We start from the raw sequence: 24,329 nt of genomic DNA, 5'->3' as shown, positions 1-24,329 counted from the left end.
TAACTGTGTTTTTCTGTCTGTCCTCTAGACTGCTAGTCTTCCTTCCTGTACTCCCAAGATGAGAAAGCCTTTAGCTTTCAAGTGTAGTACTTTATTTAGCTGTCTGTGTCTGTCATATTAGTAATTGGGTGATCTTGGCTGGAGGTGGGGGGCCGTTCTGCCCTTTTGAAGATTGGCCCACACACCACTGTGCTTAGGTACCCACACAGGAGCAGAGACAGGCTGGCTGGATTTTGAATGCAAAAGCATGATACTGGGGGTGGGAGTATATAGAATTCTTAAAGGCAAGGCAAAGCCCATGCACCTCATAGGGACAGAGGATAAAATTTACAACAGATGGAGCTTTTATTTCTTACTCTACATCCAGCAATTTAAAATATTAAGAATAGAGATAGAGTAAAAAGTATTCAATACCTGTATGTATTGCTTGTTGGTTTAAAAAAATGAACACATTAAAAAATATCTGCTGGCACCCATATTGTTAATACTGGCTGACGTGTGCATTCTGAGTAATATATGGAGGAAATGAGCTGGATCTTGCATTCTCAACAGGGATGATTTCTCCCCCATGGGGGTGAAATTTGGTGGTTGAAGGGTAAAAAGAAACCTTACTCTTTTTATGCATATTGTGTGTAAATAGATATACAGTGTATCTGTAGTATCAAAATTTCATTGGGGGAGGTGGTGATACTTTTTATTTAAGGCTGAGGAATGCTGGGCTACCTCATTTGAGTACTTGTCTTGTTCTGAGTCTGTGTGACTGAGGGTGTTAGTGTACCTTTTTTTTTTTTTTAAGATTTTATTTATTAGAGCGTGGGGTGGGGGGAGGGCGGGGGGGGGAGAGAACCCTCAAGCCAACTCAAAACTGAGCCTGACAGGGCCTCAGTCCCATGACCCTGAGATCATGACCTGAGCTGAAATCAAGTCAGACATTTAACCACCTGAGCCACCCAAGCATCCCCAGTGCGCCGTCTTCATTTTTCTCATCTCTAAAACTGGTCCAAGGGTGATAAAGTCTCAATATTCTGAAGTGTTTCCAGAATGCTTATGGGTACTTTCAGGATTTATGTGATTCTAACACTGTATATGTAATGATTCAAAAAATACATTTATATAGTTTCCTCTACATCAGGGAACTTTGAGGTTGGTTTAAACATGAGAAAATAAGCTGAAAAAAATACCATGGTGGGAAGACATGAATCCTAAAATATTTAGAACATTATAACTTAACAATATTAATGATCTGTAGGAGTGGAATTGGCTCAGTTAGCAGACATTTAATGAGCATAATATATTTTGCTCTTGAAATCATGTTGTTTTCCGGGATGTTAAAAACTACTAAATCGAGCAGTTTTTTGTCCTAATTTGGTGGGGAGTTTATTGTCCTGCATGCCCACCCTCCCCTTGTCTCAACCACGATACTGAGGACGGCTCCTCACACTGTTGGGAGTATCAGCCTCATACCTTCATTTAGGATGGCCTGGTAGTTTGCAAGTAGATCAATGAGATTAGTACGATGGTATTTCCTGATAAATTAAGCAATTGATTAAAAAAATTATAAAATTTATAATGACATTTTATTTTTTTATATATTTTTTGAGATCTTATATATTTGCAGAGAGAGAGAATGAGCAGGGGCGTGGCAGAGGGAGAGATCGAGAGGGAGAAACGGGCTCCCTGCTGAGCAGGGAGCCTGCCGTGGGGCTTGGTCCCAGGATCCTAGGATCATGACCTGAGCCGAAGGCAGACACTTAACCGACTGAGCCACCCAGGCACCCCTGTAATGACATTTTAAAAGAGCCAAGTGTTTCGACCCATTTTTCTTGGGATTTCCCTATCCCTTTCCGTGGCATAATAGACCATCTTGACCTATTTTTCTGTCCTTACACTGCCTGCAGGAAAAACACTTATTTGTATCTTTGCCATTCTGTAATGTTGGGGTTTTTCCCCCCTTTTCCAGGAGGCAGATTAGCAAAATGTCTTTTAGAACAAGAGAGACTGTGGTTTCGTTTTGTATTCTGGGAAGGGTTGTTTTTAATATACATATAAAGGTTATACAACAGACACAATATACTGTAAAAAAGCTAAATTAAAAAAAAAAAAAAAAAGGCAGCACCTACAGCTAGTACTGTAGAGGTCCAGCCCAGGACTCTTATTGTGTGAGGGATTCGTGTGAGGCCTAGATAAGCCCAGGGACTGAAGCACGGTTAGAGGGAGTGACAGCGTGAATGCCATAGCTCTGTTTTTTTCATTCCGCTACCTTTCTTTGGTATCACATCATTCCTTACAGTGCAGACACACATGGTAATGGTGGTGGTTGTGTGTGAGCTAATGCTGAGTGAGACCTACATTGCATTGGCAGTGATTACACTTGTGTGGATGCCGAAGGATAGTTCTGAGGAAGCCTTCTAAAGTAGGATAATTACTTTGTCCATATTTGTGACTTCATTTACTAGGCTTTATAATAGGAAAATGGATTGGAAAATGTCCTAAAAGCCCATCTGGTCCTTTGATTTTTATGTGTGAAGGGCTTACAATTACCAGGAATTATTCCAAACACATATAAAACCAGTCCCTGTTGTCCAGAATTATCTTTTAGATGTGGGTGGGGGATGGAGAGAGACATACTCTAAATGGCTGCAATCTGTTGAAACCATATTTTTGAGAGTTAAGCTATTGAAGCATTTGCTTATTATGAATAAAAAGAAAACCAGCCATAAAGATTCATTATGTAATAATCACATTTCCTCATTTACACTTGGGAGATAGTTTATCATTTAAGAGAGAGAACTAGAATATTTCCGTAGCACACTGTTTCTCTTTGCAAGACAAATCAAACTGTCAAACCCTTACCAAATGCCATTGAGGATACCAAGATTCATAGGTGAGACTCTTGCCCACAGGTAGCTCAATCTCATAGAGAAGACAAGTCATTAAAATCTATTGAGACAAGTATGATGGTAGAACTGAGATAATACAAAGGCCAGTGGTAGCAAAGAGGAAGTGATTCTTTTTTTTTTTTTTAAGATTTTATTTATTCATTTGACAGAGATAGAGACAGCCAGCGAGAGAGGGAACACAAGCAGGGGGAGTGGGAGAGGAAGAAGCAGGCTCCCAGTGGAAGAGCCTGTCGTGGGGCTCCATCCCAGAACTCCAGGACCACGCCCTGAGCCCAAGGCAGACGCTTAACGACTGAGCCACCCAGGCGCCCCAAAGAGGAAGTGATTCTTAAGTCGAGTCTTGAGTTTGCCATTTTAAGTAGAGGAGACAGCATATGCCAAGTCTGAAAATCCTAAAACATCTTGGCATTTGGGAAGCCACTTGCAGTAACTTCAGTATTGTTGGAACTTGGAGCTCAAGGCAGGAAGTAACCACCATGAAGGCTGGAGAGTCAGTTGGGGGCCTAATGTGGAAGAGGTGTGCCACTGCACACCAGTCTGGTAGTGTTTGCTGTGCTAGTTACAGGTGAGCTCTGTGGAACTGATCTTCTCCAGCCTTTCACTGGAGTTAGTTATTAGATTCACTGCCCACACAGATAAGTATAGAGGGGAAAAAATAGCTTTTATAAGTAAGTAGATATTTAAACTGAAAATTTGGCCATAAGGGGGGGAGCACCTGGTTGGTTCAGTCAGTTAAGCATCTGCCTTCGGTTCAGGTCATGATCACAGGGTTCTGGGATCAAGCCCCTGGTTGTGCATGGGCTCTCTGCTCGGTGGGGAGTCTGCTTCTCCCTCTGCCCCTCCCCCCACTCCTTATCACGCACGCACGCGCGCGCGCTCTTTCTCTCTCTCCTCTCAAATAAAATCTTCAAAAATAAAAATTTTGTCTTAAGGCCTGTTAATTGTATTTACCTACATTGTATTCCAAATTGTATTTACCTACATTGTTACAAAAGAGGTTCTTAAATGTAACATGTTGATTAGAATTTTAAAGCTCTTACACACTTAACCAAGTGTCTCCTACATCATGGGTGGTTTATTGCTGTTTTTTAATCCCAGTTTAAGCTTCATGATACCCTTTCTCCTTTGTTCATCTATGGACACACTCATTCCCTGTTCCCTTTCAGTGTTTGTTGAGTGTTCAGTACAACATGCAAAGGACAGTAAACAGGATCTGTAATTTAAAGGGAGGTCACAGTGTGAGAGGATTTATCAACAGAGGTAGAATTGTGGAGAATAATAGACAATACCAGTCTTGCTGAGGTGTCTCAAAAAATCTTGCAGCATTGGAAATGGTATTGGCTCTTCTTTCTGAAGACACCTGCAGCTCAGCCCTGCTCACTCACTCTAAAGCAGAGTCCTTCTGTTGCCAGGCCTCAGCAGTTTCCGGTTGAGACTTTTGTATCGCCTCATTTAAAATGTGAACACACAACCAAGAAGTACCAGACCTTAGAGGAATGGGAAACCACTGAAGGATTTTAACCAGAATAGCAGTCTAGCTTTAAAAAAAAAAAAAAAGTATTTTTAGAACAGTTTAAGATTTACAGAAAAGTTGTACAAAAAGTTTGAGTATACCTTACATCAAGTTTCCTCTATAATTAATACCTTATGTTAGTATGGTGGGTTTTGGGGGTTTTTTTGTTTTATTTATTTTTTTAAAAATTAGTGAACCATTATTGATACATTATTAACTAAAGTCCATATTTTATTCAGATTTCCTTAGTTTTTCCCTAATGTCCTTTTTCTGTTCCTGGGTCCCTTTCAGGATACCACATTACCTTTAGTTGTCTTACTTGCTTGGATTCCTCCACTGTGACTGAGCTGGTTTACATTTTAACGATGTTATTCTGGTTTGCAGAATTGAGAACATTCTGAAAGGGGGCAAAATGAAAGGCGTGGGAGCGGTTAGGAAGTCACTTTAATAACCAAGCAGACGTTAATGGCAGCTTGGACTATAGAAGTGGAGTGAATGTTCTGCTTTGGGATATGTAAAAGCCATGAGACTGGATGAGAAGATTAAGGTAGTGTGAGAGCAGATAGAGAAGAAAATAGGTTCAGAGATGGAGCCCTTGGGGCACTTTAACATTTATTTATTAGGGAGAATCCCAAGCAGTCTCTGCACTGAGCGAGGAGCCCAAAGCCTAACATGGGGCTTGATCTCTCGACCCTGAGATCATGACCTGAGCCGAAATCAAGAGTCGGACGTTTAGCCAGCTGAATCACCCAGGTGCCCCAATGGCACTTTAACATTTAAAAGTTAATGACGGACGCCTGGGTGGCACAGTCAGTTAAGCGGCCGCCTTCAGCTCAGGTCATGATCTCGGGGTCCTGGGATCAAGCCCCGCGTAGTCGGGCTCAGCAGGGGCCTGCTTCTCCCTTTCCCTCCACCTGCCACTCCCCATGCTTGTGCTGTCTCTCGCCCTCTGTCAAATAAATTAATCTAGAAATCTTAAAAAAAAAAAAAGTCGGGGGTGCCTGGGTGGCTCAGTTGTTAAGCGTCTGCCTTCTGCTCAGGTTATGATCCCAGCTTCCTGGGATCAAGCCCTGCGTCAGGCTCCCTGCTCAGTGGGAAGCCTGCTTCTCCTTCTCCCACTCCCCTTGATTGTGTTCCCTCTCTCGCTCCTATGCTCTGTCAAATAAATAAATAGTATCTTTAAAAAAAAAGTTAATGGAAAAAACTAGCAAAAGAGATTGAATGAGAGTGACCAAGTTAGATAGGAAGAAAACCTAGGAAGTGTTGTTGTGTCCTGGTGGCCAAGGAAGTGTCTTGAGGTGAAGGACACGATCACCTTTGTGATGTGCTGGTCATAAACCAAGTCAGGACAGGGAACTGACCTTTGGATTCAGCAATAGGAGATCATTAGTGACCTCTAGGGTAGTTCTAGTGCAGTGGCAAGAGCAAACGCATGCTTGGGAATGGGTTCCGAGAGAAGGGTGGGCCCAGGGAAAGGGGCATGAGGAAACCTGCTGGGGGGTGGTGATGGAAGTGGTTCTGTAAATTTTACACCAAAAGCGCTGCAAACCGTACTTAAATGCAGTTAGTAATTGTATGCTGGGGTATTCAGGAGAAAGCGCACTGATGTCTTCAGCTTTGAGATGCAGCAGAAAACAAAATCATGGAAGGGTGTATTTGATGGATCCATATGTGATGAAGCACATGCTGTAAATCATTTAGGTGGTGGGTAAGTGAGTGTTCATTGTAAAATTATTTTAACTTTCTCCTACATTTGAAAACTTTCATAATCTAATGTTGAGGGTGGAAGAGGGAACAGGAGAAAAGAAATTGGGAATATAGACACCTATTCCAAGGAGTCATGTAAAGGGAAGGAATGATAGGAAGCAGTAGGATCAAAAGAACTGTCTTTCTGCCCCAGCCCCAAAGATGGGAGAAATAACAGCATTTTTAGTTATGGATAGCAAAGATTCAGTAGAGACAGAAAAAAACTCATGGTGCAGAAGAAAGAAAGGAATTATTACTGGATGAATGTCCTGGAGCGGGCAAGAAGAGATGGAGCACAGTAGCAGATTTTTCCCTGTTACCAGCATGGGCAAGAGGAATAGGACGCAGAAGGTAAGGATATGGGTACAAGTAGTTGTATAGACGTGGCAGGAGTTTTTTAAGATGTCTTCTGATTGCTTCTGTTTCCTCAGTGAGGGAGGAAGTAAGCTTATCTGGGAAGAGTGGTGGAGGAGCTGTTGAGACTTAAGGAGATGGGAAGAGGTGTGAGAGTCAGCTGGGAGAGTAAATATAGTGAGAGCCCACCCACTTGTGGACTTTCATTAGGACTAATAACTGACAAACATTTAAAGTTTCAGAAAGAGAACGGTGTAAATGGAAGGAAAGACGATCACCTTTTTAAAAAAGAAAGAACTTCTAATAGCCGACAGATGTGCGTTTTTGGGTGGGAAGGGCCCACCCAGCATAATGAGTAAAGACACATCCATGCTCAGATATATTATTGTGAAATTTCAAAATGACAATAAAAAAGAAGAGGTTCTAAAAGCATCTAGAAAAAAGAACTCTCTATAAAGAACTGATAAACAGACTGCCAATAAACTTTGCATGAACAGCTCCAAATACCAGAAAACAATGTCATCCACATTCTGAAGGGAATTGCTGTTCAGCGTAGAATTCTGTGGAGTTCTGTACCTAGTTGGACTAGCATTCAGGTATAAGCATAGAATAAGGCATTTTCAGACCTGCCAGGACTCAAAACATTTGTTTCCAGGCATCCTTTATTGTGAGAGTACTTAAGAGTGCGCTACAGTAAAAACCGAGAATGAGGAAGGCATGATACCTAGGAATCAGGATTCCTACACTTCCTCCAGCTGAGGAAGGTATTGGAGGAAAACCTCAGAATGATAGACCTGTTGAAGAGGGGAGTGGGTAGTCCAGATATTTTATATCATCCTTGAAAACTTGTAATGACTTAAAAGTGAAATGAAGCCAGAAAAAAAAATTAAGGCCATCGGAACTCAAGGAAAAGCAGAAGGCCATTCAATAAAGGAACTGTAATTTTTTAAACTAGCTTAACTTTTTCTCCCAGAGGTGCAGACTGTGACCTTGACCATGAAAATACAACTGTAGAGAACAACATTTTGGTTCTAGTCCATTCAGATTTGATAGCTTCGTCTTTACAGGTTTATTGTGCTCAGCCATTCATGACATTAAAACCCTTTTACTGCATGGAGGGGGTTTATAAAGGCCTAACAATAGCGTCCTGTAGCTGCAAAGAGCAGTCGTACATACCTTAGCTGATCCGCGGTATGTCTGATGTTTTGGGGAAACTACTTGTTATTGCAGGCAAGAGAGGGAATCCCATATGCCTGCTTTCCTCTTGCATTTCCAGGCAGCATGGATTAGTTCTGTAGTCAGTTGGTTCTGTGGCTACCCCAGAACCGGGGGTGGGGTGGGGGTGGCACCCAAATTTCCCACTTTAAATGCCACGTGCAACCAAGAAGTTGTTCTTGTAGTCTGGAATTGAGGGTCTGACAAACCTATCATTCGCGTTAATATATCCTGTTATTTAGTCCTCCGAGTCCCTCTGCTCTGCAGGTTGTGACATTTCCGTGGGACGAAAGTGCTGATTTTCCACATGGAATAGTGTGTAGGTGCTTAGAGAAAACGAACAGGCGAGCAAGGCTGGGCTTGTCATTTCTGACGGTCCCGAGCAGCCGCGTGGCTGTTCCCCGGCAGCCCCACCCCCAGCCCTCCCTCAAACCTGCTCTTTCTGGCTGTGCAGCTGCCTGAGGAGGCCCCAGAGCTGGGTAATCACTAGAGAAGGAGGCCTGCGCTCCACCGGGAAAGGGAGGGGTACTCAGTTGAGCCTGCCTGTTAGCGGCGGCTGTATTCCTCTCCATTTCTACTAGAGGTGCTGCGAAAAAGTTGTCCTATCCTGGGCTCTTGTGTCCATTTTCCTCATGGCACTTTTGGAAGTAGAGAAAGTGTAATAAGTGAATAAGCATGTATCAGGGTATGCCAGTTAAAATTGAATATTCTCATGGATTCTAAGTTTGCACATTATATCTGTTCAAATTGGTTGTCTGAAAAAGTAACGCCAGTTTTGTCTAGCTATTTTTAATTGTATAGCAATTAAAATATCACCTGTGTTCTCAAAGAACTGAGGGATTATCCCTTTTCCCCCTTTTATAGATTTTTTTTAATGGTGGAAAATACTTAAACTTTATCCAGCTTTTTAATTATGTCACCGTCAGAAGCCCAGAATATGGCACAGAGTTTTTGGTCTCACCCTATACTGTACTTTGTTCCCTGTTCCTGCAAACGGGGATTTTGCAAGGTGGAGAAGTAAATTTAGATTCTTAAAATAATGTGTATGGGTTTTTAAATGTTTATTTTAGAGCTTTTCAAACCCATCAAAATCCCCCTACCCTAGCCTGAATTTCCATCTCCTCCTGCCTGACTTGCTACAGTAGCTTTTTAACCAACTGGTCTTCCTGCTGCTGCTTGGTCCCCACGAAAGCCAGAGTCATCATCTCAAAGAGCAGATTCAGCGCATGTTCTCCCAGAATCCTTACTCTGCTCTCCTTGGCCTCTAGCACCTCCTCTTTGGGACATCCTCCCTGGGATTCAGAGGTTCGTCAGGACCTCTACTCATGCTCTTCCCTCTGCTTAGAATCTCTCTCCTCACTCTTACTTGTGTCTTCATACTTAGGTTTCGGTTGAAGTGTCACTGCCCAGGTGCATTTTCCTTGACATCTATCTCCTCACAGGGTTAGATTAGGTCTCCTTAAGACGTGCTCTCCTATAAAGCGCCCTGAACTTTTCATCATATAATTTATCCTACCTGAAGTTACAATTCCCTTGCCTCCCCCACTGTCAGCTCCTTGCAAGTAAGGATCTGTTCTTTATTGTATCCCTGGCCAGTGTCTAACTCAAAATGGGCACTCGCTGCATTCCTGTCTCCTCCCTGAACCTTCGTATATATCTTTGAGTTTTTGTCAGGATAGAGCCCTAAGAATGGCCTTACTAGATTAATAGGTATGAAAATCCAGATCTTGAATATGTATGGCCAAATTCCTTGTCATAAAACCATGTACCCTTTTCTACTCCCACCAGTACCATCCCACCACTATCACTGAGTATTAACTTTTCATCTTTGCCAACATAATCATCTGAAAGGAGGGGAGAGGTGAAGGGCAGTCTGTCAAATATGTGAGTGATAGAAACAGAAGACTTGGAATGGGACCCTTGATCTGGTTATTCCAGGCATGCCTATGTGAAGTCCTGTCCCTGAAGATTCCTGGGCTTTAGGACTGTTCAGCCTTCTGGCGGTGCTTTCACCAAGTGGAGAAGGCCGCGGAGAGAGTAGCTGCTCTGAGCTGTTGGGCAGTAGTTTCCCTGCAGTGCAAGACCATCACCGGAGTGGTAACTCGGCTTGCTGGAGCCACATCCAGCTGTCCAGTGTCTGTAGTTACCATTTGTCATTTAAACACATGACCGTTTCATCACAGGAGGGCATCTTATAGGCTGGCAGTGGATTGCAGGCAAAGTGTGGTAAAACAGCAGTGGCTCCCTCTTTTATTGAACCTGTTAAAATATAAAAGGGAAGCTTCGTTTGCTTGCCATGTCCTCTCACATATTGAGTTGCTCTACCTTTAGGTTCTTGCTCTCTTCCTGGACTCTTTGAGGTTGCCTCTTTTATAGTTCCCAGACAGACACTGAATTTTCTGCATCAGCCGTGCAGCTGATTTGGAAACGAATAGCTGTGGATTCCATATTGAGCTCACAATCAGCAGTTTCTCTTGTTCCACGTTTTACTTAGTCCCTCATGATTTACATAGACAGCTCCCTTAGTTCATAAATGATTCTGAGGGCAGGGACGGTGCCTTTTTTTTTTTTTTTAATTCCCAATGTAGCTTCCCAGCATCACATTTTCAGTGTAATGGACATGTAAACACTAAAGTGCGAGGCAAAGAGGAGAGCTACTATCAGTTATTATGGCCGTCTAGTAATGACCAGATGACAGGCTCTAGATTTTCCAACCTTCACTCCCTTTCTCAGCTCCCTGTAACTATTTGAATAATAAACAAGACAGAATCATTTGGCTGTTTATGAATGGTAAACCTCATAAAGCAAGGCCCTTTTATAATTTTCTTCTCCCAAGTAGTCGATAGAATTCAGATACTACTTGCATTTTCCTTGCCCCATAACAAGTGTCACTTTACATCATGAAATGTCTCCTTAAGGAGTTCCAAAGGATAGATACAACTGATTTTGAGAGTCATTTCAGTCAGGGTCCTGGTAGGAAATACATGACACACTTAAATCAGCTTTTTTTTTTTTTTTTAAGATTTTATTTATTTATGTGGCAGAGAGACAGCCAGCGAGAGAGGGAACACAGCAGGGGAGAGGGAGAGGAAGAAGCAGGCTCCCAGCGGAGGAGCCCGATGGGGGACTCGATCCCGGAACACCGGGATCATGCCCTGAGCCAAAGACAGACACTTAACGACTGCGCTACCCAGGAGCCCCTTAAATCAGCTAATTTGAGGAGACGTTAATACTGAGACTCTTTACAAAGTGTAGGCAGGGCTTCTCTGAAAAACCACAGGGGATGCTGCAGTGCCCAGAGCTGGGAACCAGGTTTCCATCTTGAGGCCTGAAGAAGAGTGGGGCAAATGAAGTAGGGAAGTTACGAGAACCCCGGGTAGAAAAGGACTGTGTCAGGAGGGCTGAGACCAACAGTTAAGGGTCCAGGATTGTCTGCAGAAACCCCCATACTGGAGGAGAACACCCAGAGCAAGAAATCCTGTAAAGGAGCCTGTTGATGGGGTCCACACAGGACAGAGTAGGGTGTCAGCCAGATCTGGAGAGGCAGATGGAAGATACCAGCACAGGGGTGGGTGCCCTCTGCCTTTAAAAATTATTCCTTTTATTCATGATGGCCTTAACAAGAAATTTGCCCAGTAGCTCTGTACAGGTATTTTTCCAAAATGCTTTTCCAAAAAAATCAGTGGCCAAGAGAGACACCACTGAGCCACATCTAATTACCAGGACCTTTTGATTCTACCTCCAAAAAATGTCGTGAACGTGAATCCTTCCCTCTCCTGCACTGCCCCTCCCTGGGCAAACACTGTCGTCTCTGCCCACTGCTGTAGTGCGTGTTCCCTGCACTTGCACAGTGCAGCCCGCAGAACTCGTAAAAAATGTACATCTGGGTGTCACTCTTCAGTGCCTTCTAATTGTCATTCCCTTGTTTGCACACGATAACCTTCTGCCCACAGTGTCCACAGGAGACCCTCTAGCTCTCCCCTCAAATGTCACTCTCTGACCTGCCTCCCTAACCCCAGACTAGATGAGGTCCTGTGTTTTGTGCTCCATCACACTATACCTAACAATAATCCACATTTTAGCTTAGTGTTATAATTACCTGCCTGACTGCCTGCGCTCACCTCCACTGTGGGCTAGGAAGTGGGGACTTAACCACTCCATCCAGTACCTCTATCTCATGATTGCAGACTGTCCTAATTTGGAGCTAGATTGACTGCATGGGAAGTGGAAATGCATTTGCAGCTCGCTTTTTTAGTTCTCAGAATGTTAACAATCTAGCTGTAAGGACCTCTGGTCTTGAGTTTTTCAGAGGCCTAGATCCTCACGCGGCTGTCAGTGATTAGCTCAGTGACTGACATTGGTGTTTTGGTGTGGTGGGGTGTTTTTGTTTTTGTTTTTCAGTTACGTTTTCTGAGGTGGCTCTGGGGTCACAGAACGACTGTAAATCAATAGACTCCAGTTCACATCTTGAGTCAATAAGGCCTTAAGTGAAATTTATTTTGTCATTAACTTTTTGTCATTAATTCATTGGACTGGGAGGGTTGTTGAGAGTGCCTGTCTCCTGTTGTATTTATTATGGTGAAGCAGCGGGAAGTAAGTAGGTCTCAGAGGGTGGAATTGGTAAATGGGAACAGGGTTGCCCATCCTTAGAAAACAGTAACTCCTGTGCTCTGGCCTCTCCTTGTTTGTTTATTTTGTTTGGTTCTTGGAGGAGAGGGTTGTAGAAATTGACCCAAGATTGAAAGCCTTCTGTTGTCAGTAAACAATATGGCAAAGACAGTATCTTTTATAAATATGTATTGTTAAAGCTAGAGATTATTTTAATCACTTCCAGTTGGGAAATTCTGATACTATTAGTAAAGTTTTTCCTTTTCAACTTAAAGAAGCTTAATCAGTCATTTAGTTAATGGCAGCCAAGTATGGCCAAGAGAATAACCCGTCCCCCATGTGTTTGGTAGCAAGTTGGGAAGTGTGCCATGCTCCTTCCCCTCAAAGCTCTGCATGGGCTGAGCAGAGCTAAAGATGCAGACAACGAATGAAGCCTAGTTCATGCTTCACCCAGGAAGCTTTCCTGTGTCCCTCTGTGTCCTGGACTTGGGTATTTTTCTCGTCAGCATTTGGAACCCAGATATTTTCTGTTGAATTGATACTTATCATAGTCCCCATTATTACCTCCTGTCTCGGCATACATCTCCCTGTGTTGCATCTAGCAATTACTAAACTCTAAGCCCCTTGGGAGGTGTATCCATTGTATCCTCAGCTCACCTAGCTCATGGCTTGGCACTCTTGTGACATAGTACTTGCCGGTGCAGGCCGTCGTATGAGTGCTGAATTTTGCAAATGCACAGAATTTTCTCTCTTGAAACTCCCTGCTATCTATCTCTGTCTCTCCCCTCCATCTTCCCTCCCAGTCCCCTGCAGTTGAAATTCTGACATTCTGAGAGCATTTTACGCTTCTGTTGAACAATCAGCTACACCAATGTGATATGTCTTCCATGAGTCACAAAACACAAAAGACAGTTATTTTGAATGGAAACTCTTGGTACCCCTTTGGTAGAAAGAGTTTATTTTGGGGTATTGCCTGTGCATTTAGGTTTCACTGCCTCCAGATTTATCTGGGTGGAGTAACGTCACGTAAGTGTGAACTACCTTCCTGTTTTGTTAAAATGTCATGAGCAGCTTTTCTTAATGACAACTGAGCCTTTAGAGGTTGATGAAAGTATCTGATTTGGTTTTTGAGTACTTAACGGTTTCTCAGAGAAAGAGAAATATCCTATAATTTGGCCTTCTTAATTGTTCATCTTTTTACATGTATAAATATTATAAAGGAAGGCTTACATTAAAAAAAATGCACTAGTGGTCCTGAGCTTTTAATATTATCATTTTGTGTGTGTGTGTGTGTGTGTGTGTGTGTGTGTCTAATCATTTTTCTGTCTACATCAACCTAGCTGCCATTCAGTGGAAGATAGGAAAGTCCAGGATCTAGGGGTGCCTGGGTGACTCAGTTGATTGAATGTCCCACTCCTGGTTTCAGCTCAGGTCATGACTTCAAGATCGAGCCGCCGCATCAGCTTCTGCATGGGCTCCCCACTCAGTGCACAGTCTGCTTGTCCTTCTCTCTCCCTCTCTGCTCCTCCTACCCACCACCACTCATGCTCTCTCTCTCAAATAAATAAAATCTTTTTTAAAAAATCATTTAAAAGAAAAAGTCAAGTCCAAGGTCTTCCAGGCTGTCTTTTTTTTTTTTTAATTTTATTTATTTACCTGAGAGAGAGAGAAGCTGGGGGGAAGGGCAGTGGGAGAGGGAGAAACAGTCTTCCCACTGAATGTGGAGCTTGATGCAAGGGCTCAATCCTAGGACCCTGAGATATGACCTGAGCCAAAGTCAGGCACCCTTTCCAGGCTGTCTTTTGTAAAAATTTTGCTGAAGGAGTTTTAGCTATAAAATAATACCCTGCAAAAGTCAGTCAGAAGTCAAACTTGCAGACTGAACCAAGCATCTCCACGTTCCAGGAAGTGCTCCCCTGCTGGGAGGCATGAGTATGGACAGGGTGGTGCTACCACTAGTCTCTCCCTCATCCACCCAAGTCATCACCTGCTTTTATCCATTTCATACTGAAATTTCCCTTACCTACCTCTCCATCCCCTTTTCCCCACCTTGTATCTTTTTATCTTGGGAAAAGTAAAGGCAGATTGTCTTGTGAAAAAGATTTAGCACACCCCCTTTTGAGATCCTCCACATGGAAGTCTTTGGGCAGTGGTGCTCACGGTACAGTAAGACTGACTGCCTAATTCTGTTACTTCCTTTACTTTGCCTTTCCTTCCTTGGGGAAACAAACTCATGACAGTCAGGCTTCTTTCGCTGAGGTCTAAGAGGCTATTGTTTTTCAAGGAGTCTGATGGTGGTATGTGATCTGTGCTGCTCCTGCCATCGTTCTTGGACACAGCTAGCTCTGGGATACAGTGTGCATTACTTGGAACACACTCCCCATATACAAGTCAGTTCCTCAAAATATGCTGGATACTATTCTAAGAACTGTGGGGACCACAGATGAGAACTGGGCACGGAGCCCGCTTCAGTGTGTTTGCAGTTTAATGGAGGAGAGGACCATAACACACCAGTAGTGCCCAATACAGGGTGTAGTGGTAGACAAGATGTCATAAGGGCTTCTGTTACTCTTGAGCAGGATCCTCTGTAAAAGTGAAACAGAAAAGTTGACCAAGGTGGTTGTAAGCTCTGCACTGAATCTTGAGAGCTTATCAGATAGATAAGGAAAAGGACAATCCAACCAGAGGGAAAACTTGGAAGTGTAGTGTATTTAGAAGTCGGTGAGTTGACTTGCTTGACTGAATGGAGGGGTTCATTTAGAGAACTAGCGGGTGAGAAGGCAGAGAAGTAGGTGTTGGCCTAACTATAAAAACTAGAACGCCAGACTAAGGACAGTTTGGGTCTGTAGGAGGCTGCTTAGTACCGTCTAAAGAGAAAACCAATGCTACTTGAACTGATTTGGGGCATTAAGGAGAGTGAGGTCAAACCAGTTCAACCTTAATGCTTGGGCATTTGGTGCCCCTCAGCCAACTGATCGCTGCTGTTCCCTTTCAGACTGATCCCCGTTGATAGCAACTGCTCAGAGTACAGAAATGTAGCTTGAAACAGGGAAGAAAATATTGTTTCTGGGGTACAAACGGTTCATATTCAGATGGCAGTATAAAAGTGATAAGTGATTTTTATCAGTGAAAAATTGGAGTTTGAATGGTTTTTTCCTCCTTCCCTTGCCCTGTTTCTTTCTTTTCCTTTTAAAATTGTTTACGGTGGAAAGGGAGGTGCCTGGCAGGCTCAGTTGGTGCAGCAGGTGACTCTTGATCTTGGGGTCTTCAGTTCGAGCCCCATATTGGGTGTGGAGCCTACTTTAAATAAATAAATATTTTTTTAAAAAATAAAATTGTCGAAAGGACAAAACCTAGCCTCTTTCACCATGTGTCACTAGTGGTCCGAAGGTAGACTTAACTAACAGTGCCTGTTGGATTTCTTTACTTTGATAAAATGAAATCCTCTCTTAAAATAACATAAGTCAAGGGGCGCCTGGGTGGCACAGCGGTTAAGCGTCTGCCTTCGGCTCAGGGCGTGATCCCGGCGTTGTGGGATCGAGCCCCACGTCAGGCTCCTCTGCTATGAGCCTGCTTCTTCCTCTCCCTCTCCCCCTGCTTGTGTTCCCTCTCTCGCTGGCTGTCTCTCTGTCGAATAAATAATAAAATCTTTAAAAAAAAAAAAAAACATAAGTCAAGGATTTCAGACTCTTCAGTCCCCAAAGAAATGAATCTTCTGGAAAGACCCATTTCAAAGGGGGACTAAAAAAAATCATTTCATGGCACAAATGTTAGACTTTTACTGAGAGAGGTCATCACCATAAGGTAAAGTACCGCCTTGTTTTGATAGTTACATGAATACATTTTTTAATGAAGACTTTCTTTAAACCATTTATTATTATTTTAAATAAACTGTACACCGAACGTGGGGCTTGAACTCCCACCCCAAGAGTCGCGTGCTCTACCAACTGAGCCAACCAGGCGTTTCTCTTTAAACCATTTCATGAAACAGTATAATTTGATGTTCACACACAAATTCATAAATCTGCTAAAATTGGGAGAGTTTTAAAACCTCATAAATGCATTTCATTTCTTCTCAGTGTTCTGGTGTCTAAGGGCCGACTGCCTGTCAAGTGTCTTGACTGAGCTGTAGTCCTTCAGCCTGGAGACGGCCAGGCGGGGTGAACTTTGAGAATTGTTGCCCTCTGTGTGCTTGGGTAAACAATTGAAGGTTTCTGTGGGACCAGGAACCTTCATTATTAAACTGCCTTTAAGTTGGGCGTCTCGTCGTTAACATCAGAATAGCTTATCTACAGTGTGGGTGTTTTTCATGATTTGGCACACAGTAGAGCCGCACAACCAAGATGTTTTTCACTTTGAGCAAAACCTGTTAACAGACGGAGGTGGTGATTGTAAAGCACTTATCTAAAGTGTTAGCAGTGAATCAGTACAGTCTGTGACCGAAGTCAGTAAGCCACGCTAAGGGAGTCTAAAGTTGAAGAGTATTCTCATAGTTTCCAATAAAATATGTAACAGGCAGCTGAAGACAAGGGGGTTTTTAAATGGCTGTCCCAGTGCAGTTACCCTAGCCAGGGCCCTGTCACATGTTTTTAGGGGTTCAAGTCTTTAAAAAGTGTGTGTTCTCCCTTTTTTAAGAACTTGCAAATAATATGATAGGATCACCAGATTCTTAATCTGTCTTCAGGTCATGGCGGTATTTCAGTATTGTTTTTGCGGGATTGAGTGACCTTGAATAGCAGGAGAAACTCACTGGCTTATGTTGAATTTCTTTAATGGAGGGACCATATATAAGTGGCATTTGAGGGGGGCAGTTTGTATAAGAGCCTAAATATGTGATTGTTCCTATCTTTCATGTGTGAATGCCCTTACACAAGTTGCTTTACGAATTGATAATATTTTGGATTGGCCCACTGCTCCATAACTGTATTGCATACTTATTTTTATTTTTATTTATTTTTTATGCCAACATCCCCATTGACATTTCTTATTTTATTTTTTTTTTTTTTAAAGATTTTATTTATTTATTTGACAGAGATAGAGACAGCCAGCGAGAGAGGGAACACAAGCATGGGGAGTGGGAGAGGAAGAAGCAGGCTCACAGCAGAGGAGCCCGACGTGGGGCTCGATCCCATAACGCCGGGATCACGCCCTGAGCCGAAGGCAGACGCTTAACCGCTGTGCCACCCAGGCGCCCCTCTTATTTTATTTTTTAAGATTTTATTTGTTTGTTTATTTTATTTGTTTGAGAGAGTGAGAGAGCGAGCGAGCATGAGCAAGCAGAGGGGCAAAGGGAGAGGGAGAAGCAGACTCCTTGGTGAATAGGGAGCCCATGTGGGGCTCGATCCCAGGATCCTGGGATCATGACCTGAGCTGAAGGCAGACAGACCCTTAACTGACTGAGCCACCCAGGTGCCCCTCTTGTTTTGTTTTGTTTTGTTTTGTTTTGTTTTGTTTGTTTTGTTTGCCCCTGGCAAACGGGGCCAGGCAGAGGGAGAAACAGACTCCCCGCTGAGCGTTGGAACCCACAGGAGTGCAGGATGCTGACCTGAGCTGAAGTTAGATGTTTAACCGACTGTGCCACCCAGTGCCCCAATACTTCTTTTTTTAAAAACCATGATTTCTGGGGCACCTGGGTGGTTCAGTGGGTTAAGTGACCAACTCTTGATTTTGGTTCAGATCATGATCTCGGGGTTGTGAGATGAAGCCCCATGTCAGATTCTGCACTGGGCATAGGGCCTGCTTGGGAGTCTTGCTCTCCCTCTCCCTCTGTTCCTCCCCCACACACCCCCACTCTTAAAAAAAAAAGTCATGATTTCTTTTGTTTATTTACAGATAACTGAATATGTTCATGCAAGAGAATAGCCCCATAATTCAAATTACAATCTAAACAAACTAGCAATTTATAAACAAAATATTTACCTACCATTACCTATCATTTTCCTAAAAGATACCTTTTCCAATAATTCATGTAGAAAATTAAGTACAGTTCTTATCTCCCAGTATCTGTATAGAAGAGACAGGGAAAGGAATTAGCTATTATAATCCTTGAGCTCTGCATTTAAAATCTTCTTTGAAGTGAGCCCGGAGTCTCCTACGGGTGTGTTTTCAGAATAAAACAAGACTCCCAGCCCTCCTCATATGTGTGCTGCTGGTGCCCATGAACAGCATTACACTGAAGGTACCAGATTTAGTGAAGGTAAGATTTAGTCCTCCCAGGATTACCACGTTTTGTTCGATCTAATACTGCTCATGTGTAAGGCAGAGTAACTGTTGTGAAGTAAATTTGTCCGCTAAGGCAGCTGGAATGTAGCTTTGTACTGATTGCTACACTGCTTATCACATTTTCTTAATCACCTCAGTAACCCTGGGAGGTGTAGGTATGACCACCACTTTCTAGGTGCAGAAACCAAAATTTAGACAACGGTTATTTGCCCAAGGTCACATAGTTCACTGGTGAGATTGGAATTTGAACTCGTGTGCTGCCCCTTGAATCCAGATCAGGTGGATCCTAAGGGGCCTGAGACCTAAATCTTTGACCTTTTTATTTATTTATTTTTAACCATTTGGAAAGCTTTGACTTCATATTGGTATAAATGGAATTTGCATTGCTTTAAGAATGGTCTCAGATTGGGGGTGAGGGCAGCAGTGAATAATGTTACCAAAATCACATGAAGTAGAATCACATGGTAAAGAAAGTTTTATTTCTGGAAATTTTTTTTCATAAGATAGTTACAGTGAGCTATCATTGTGGGGGTTTCTGGAGTCTGTGTTGTTTTCTGCTTTCCTATGTATTTTTGGGGTGTGAAGTTTGTACCCAAGGTGTATGAAGAGTCCCTGGTGTGATTTTCTTATGTGTGAACTGGACCAGAATATTACTATGTTCACTTGACTGAAATATTTCTTTTTTTTTTTTTTTAAGATTTTATTTTTAAGTAATCTCTGCAACCAATATGGGGCTCGAACTCACAACCTGAGATCAAGAGTTGCACGCTCCAGGGGCTCCTGGGTGGCTCAGTCGTTAAGCAGCTGCCTTTGGCTCAGGGCGTGATCCCAGAGTCCTGGGATCGAGCCCCGCATCGGGCTCCTCTGCTGGGAGCCTGGTTCTTCCTCTGCCCTCCCCCTGCTTGTGTTCCCTCTCTCGCTGGCTGTCTCTCTCTGTCAAATAAATAAATAAAATCTTTAAAAAAAAAAAAAAAAAGTTGCACGCGCCACTGACTGAGCCAGCCAAGCGCCCTGAAAAAAAATTTTTTTTTTTTTTTTTTAATTTAAGTAAACTCTGTCCACAACATGGAGCTCAAACTCACAACCTGAGATCAGGAGTCACGTGCTCCATCGCCTGAGCCAGCCAGGCGCCCCTATAATATATTTAACTTTTAGTTGAAGTATGATATGCATATGGAAAAGTTCACAGATCCTTACCTTCGTACCCAGTTCAGTGAATTCTCACAGACTGAACACACCCAGGTAGCCAGCATGCGGTCAAGAAATACAACATTAGTGACACCCTGAAAGCCCCCATTGTGTCGACACCCCTCCATTGACTGGAACAGTTTTAAGTGTCCTGTATAAACTTCACATCATTCCTCATTTTTAGGTCTCTTCCTGATTTAGGCTCTGACATTATTTTCAGTCTTTTCGCAAGAAGAAAAGATAGTCATTGAAACTTGTCACTTCCTCCTTTCATAATCTCATCTCTTGATCAGTTTGCTTCCGTTAAACTAGAGCGGGTTGGGTGGCTACAGAGTCCTAATTTGAGGGAATATGAAGGTTGGACAAGAACCTGCAGCTGTGGGGTAAAACCTAAAATAAAAACATTATTTGAGATTTTCAAGAATGAACAAAAATTTGGTTGTTGAATGCCACCACCTGTTCATTCAGAGGGAATGAGTGAGTGAATGAGTGTGCCTTCCATCATGGGCAATGGAGGTGGGAGCGCTTCCTCATTCTCAGAACTCTGACGAGGCTTTTAAAATACGTGTGAAGGATGTGAGTGTTCACGTCAATCCGTAGGAAATTGAACACAGCCTCTGTAGGTGCAGACTCATCCACGCATGGTTGTGGTCCCCTGCTCTGCTCCACTTTGGACTTAAGTTAATTCGTGTCCTTTGCTGTTTTAAGCATTTTTTTTTTAAAGATTTTATTTATTTATTTGACAGAGCAAGAGCGGGGAGAGAGAGAGCACACAAGTAGGGGGAGCAGAGGGAGAGGGAGAAGCAGGCTCCCCGCTGAGCAAGGAGCCTGACATGGGGCTTGGTCCCAGGACCCTGAGATCATGACCTGAGCCAAAGGCAGGTGCTTAACCAACTGAGCCACCCAGGTGCCTCTGTTTTAAGCATTGAGACGTTTGAATAAAAATTAATTTGTAAATATCCGTTAGGTCGTCTGAGCTGCAGGGCTTGTGTGTCATGCTATGTGCCAGTGGAGCCGCTGGGTTGGAAGACCTGGTCATTGACTCCCAGGGTGGCCCAGGCTGGCAGGGACACTCTCCTGTGCTTTGCTCCAGCAGAACCAGTCTTCTTAAGTTCTAGAGTGAAGAAGTTTAGAGGCACGCACAGCAAATTTTGACTTTCTGGTAAAGTGATATTCTAGATACTAGAATGTTCCAGAGAACAACATTTTAATTATTCACATACATTAAAAATAAACTAAATGCATTAATTCCATATTTTCCTGTCTTCCTGGGGAGAAAAGCATACTAAATACCAAGTAATACTTTTGTTTTGCAGAAAACCATAGTTCTAAATTGGTGCCAAATCTGCAGGTTGTCCCATAAATTAGGGGGAGCATTTTTAGGGGGCTCGCTTCTGTCTTAGTAAAGGTGATAAGAATGTGCAGCTGTATGAACTAGCATGCAATAACACAGTTCTCCTTTTCTGCAAAGTTATTGGTCACAAATTAAAACCGGTCTTTTCTAAGTGGTTACCTTACTCTGTTTTGATGCCCAAATGGGCCTGAGTCACTTCCCTGTCAGCCTGACTCTACTCTGTCTTCCAAGAAATTAGAGTATGATATACAACACACCATTTCAGGAATTTTAAAGACATTTTGAAAAACTCTTCTTTGTAAGCCTACAGGTTCATTATTGTTGTTGTTATAGGATAATGCTTTAGGAGGTGATTAGTAGGCCACATTTTTCTTTAAGCCCTTCTTTTTGGTAGATAACAAAATACCGTCCTTACGCAACTTTTAAAATCTCTCCTTTGCTCTCATGCTGTTGCGTCTTCTGTGACACCTGCACAGCGATGGGCTCCCTTCTGAGGCCACTGCATCTCAGGTGATACTGGTGGAGTGACCCTACTGCTCAGGGATGCCAGTGCCATTATGGCAGGGAGCACCTTACGAGCACTCGTCCTCAGTCCTTGGTGTGGGCTTTATGATTGTCTAGCAACAGAGTAACTGCTGGCTACAGCCACAGTTATTTGTTTTTAAAATGCAGATTTCAAAATTACAAATGCATTTTATGTATATTGGTTGTATCATTGCAGTAGTTAATAAAATGTAATGATTTTTTTAAAAGGGAAAAACTAATGAAAAGTTTTCATTACTGAGGCTGCTGGGATTTACCTATAGCTGGTTTTTTTGGGTTTTCTTTTGTTTTTTTGTCCAGAGCTCTCTGTTCACATTTATTAGCTCTTGCAGGATTTGCCACTTTAGCCAATGCGAACCATTTTCAACTTACGACCATCACAAGTCGAAAGTGCATTTAAGAGCGGCTGGGTGGCTCAGTCAGTTGAGTGTCCAACTCTTGGTTTCCACTCAGGCCATGATCTTGGAGTTGTGGGATCAGGCTCCACATCAGGCTGCTTGGGATTCTCTGCCTCTCCCTTCTCTCTCTCTCTCTCTCTCTCTCTCTCTCTCTCTCTCAAATAAGTAGATAAATAAAATACTTTAAAAAAAAAAAAAGGAAATGCGTTTAATATACCCCTAACCTTTGAAACACCATAGCTTAACCTAATCTATCTTAAATGTGCTCAGAACACTTAGGCAGAATCATCTAACACGAAGCCTGTTTCATAAATAAGGTATAAACTGTCTGACATAATTGCATACTGTACTCTGAAAACCAGAGTGGCCGTGTGGGGACAGGATGGCGGTCAGTGCCTTAGTTATCAGCCCTCATGATTTCATGGCTGCCTGGGAGCTTCAGCTGCCCGGCATCATGAGAGAATAGGACAGTGTATTGCTAGTCCAGTAAACTACCAAAATTCAAAATTGAAGTACAGTTTCTACTGAATGCCTATCACTTTTACACCATCATAAAGTTGAAAAATCATAAGTTGAACCATTGCAAGTCAGGGACCGTCCTTACCACACGTCATGCACTGTGACGAAACAGTCCGAGTTCTGACTTGGTCATGAGTACAGCTTATTCAGTGTCTGAATAAATCACTTTGTAAAGAATTTTGCCAGTGTTCTTGGCTGGCTAAGTCAGAAGAACATGTGACTTTTGATCTTGCAGTCATCAGTTCAAACCCCATGTTGGATGCAAGAGATTACTAAAAAAATAAATACACTTTTAAAAAGGAGGGGAATTTTACCAGCTTTCTTATAGAACTTTGTTGCATAGCATAGATTAACTGCCACTGTACTGGTCTATCTTCAGTTTCTTGTGTTCAGCATTTTGGAGTTGGGCTCATATTTCTATGTTCTCTCTTAAGTCACCAACTCTTTAAAATGCCTCTGCCCAGCACACCTGGGTGGCTCAGTTGGTTGAGCATCCCAACTCTTGATTTCAGCTCAGGTAGTGATCTCAGGGTCATGAGATGGAGCCCCACCTTGGGCTCTGCACTGGACGTGGAGCCTGCTTAAGATTCTCTCTCTCCCTCTCCCTCTGCTCTTCCCCCCCCACCCAGAAATAATAAAAGATAAAAATAATAAAATGTCTTCTGTCCTTTTCCTTTTGTTAGAAATCTAGAATTCAGATGGTTTTTCTACTGTACCCGTTCTCCGTGTACTACTGTGTGACGTCCTGTCCTAGCCCATCCGTGTAACTCATGAGGAGCAGTCTGGGGTCTGCAGATCTGTGTGTCATTCACTAGCTCATAACCTTGGGTAGTCATGTCACATTTGTAGAGAATGTTTTCATTCTGGAGAATGCAGTGTTACAGTTTTATGGTCTCTGGATCTTCCCCCTGAATTGGGCTAGTGGTTGTGCTTCCAGCATTCCCTAACTCAAAACACATTGTGGCCTTGAGGGTGAGTGGAGTAGGACTTGCTGTGCTTTTTCATTAAAATACGTTTTGTGCATGAGGACACGTGGACAGATGGTGCATGCAAGCAGCAACCTGACACACCTGTTGTGGCTGATCCCTGTGATCCTGAAGATGGGCCAGAGGAGCTCTAGCAAAGTCTTGAAGCTCTCTCTGCTGCTGCTACCTGCCTCTCCCCCAGAGAGCAGGCTTATTTAGTCCCCGTGGGGCTCCCTTCATTCTCCAGCATCAGTGCTTGCTGTTTTCCCGAATCTCCTCTCCCAGACTATTCACTTCACCTGTCATGCTCCTGTGTCCTTTCCTGCTTCGGGGTTAGTGCTACATGTTCGGGGGTCAGACGCTCACTTTCAGAGACCATTTCTTTTACTTTTTAACTGTAAGAGTTGATGTAGTGCTGGTGGTTTGAAGTCACATGAAGTCTTGCATCCATGTAACTGATCATACTTCAGATAACGCCTTTTATAAACAAACCTAAATGGCAACATAATTGTCTTAGTGGCTACCTTTTTAAGAGTATGAAAAGGAAATGATTTGATTTTTTCCCCCTTATTTCTTTTCAGGTTTTGAATGAAGAATGTGATCAGAACTGGTACAAGGCAGAACTCAATGGGAAAGATGGCTTCATTCCCAAGAATTATATAGAAATGAAACCACATCCGTAAGTTGGACTCTACTGGTCTTCCAAGAGTCAGACCCATCTGCTTATTTCAAATAATGTTTTTATTTTATTTTATAATGTTTTTGAAATTGAGACTCTTGGGGTAGTTGTCATAGCTTTTACTC

At 42.9% G+C, this 24,329-nt stretch overlaps 1 protein-coding gene across 3 annotated transcripts in view; it reads left to right on the top strand.

Moving 5' to 3' along the window:
* Window positions 1–24,329, top strand: part of GRB2 (growth factor receptor bound protein 2) — a 72,071-nt gene that overhangs the window by 35,023 nt on the left and 12,719 nt on the right. For all 3 annotated transcript variants that reach the window (XM_034641690.1, XM_034641689.1, XM_019800317.2), the window contains exon 3: window positions 24,107–24,204. In XM_034641690.1, coding sequence (XP_034497581.1) covers window positions 24,107–24,204 — 98 coding nt within the window. The remainder of the gene's footprint in view (window positions 1–24,106; window positions 24,205–24,329) is intronic.

This window comes from Ailuropoda melanoleuca, chromosome 13 (genome assembly GCF_002007445.2).
Source record: "Ailuropoda melanoleuca isolate Jingjing chromosome 13, ASM200744v2, whole genome shotgun sequence".
NCBI lineage: Eukaryota > Metazoa > Chordata > Mammalia > Carnivora > Ursidae > Ailuropoda > Ailuropoda melanoleuca.
This window is presented reverse-complemented; position numbering and strand designations above follow the sequence as displayed.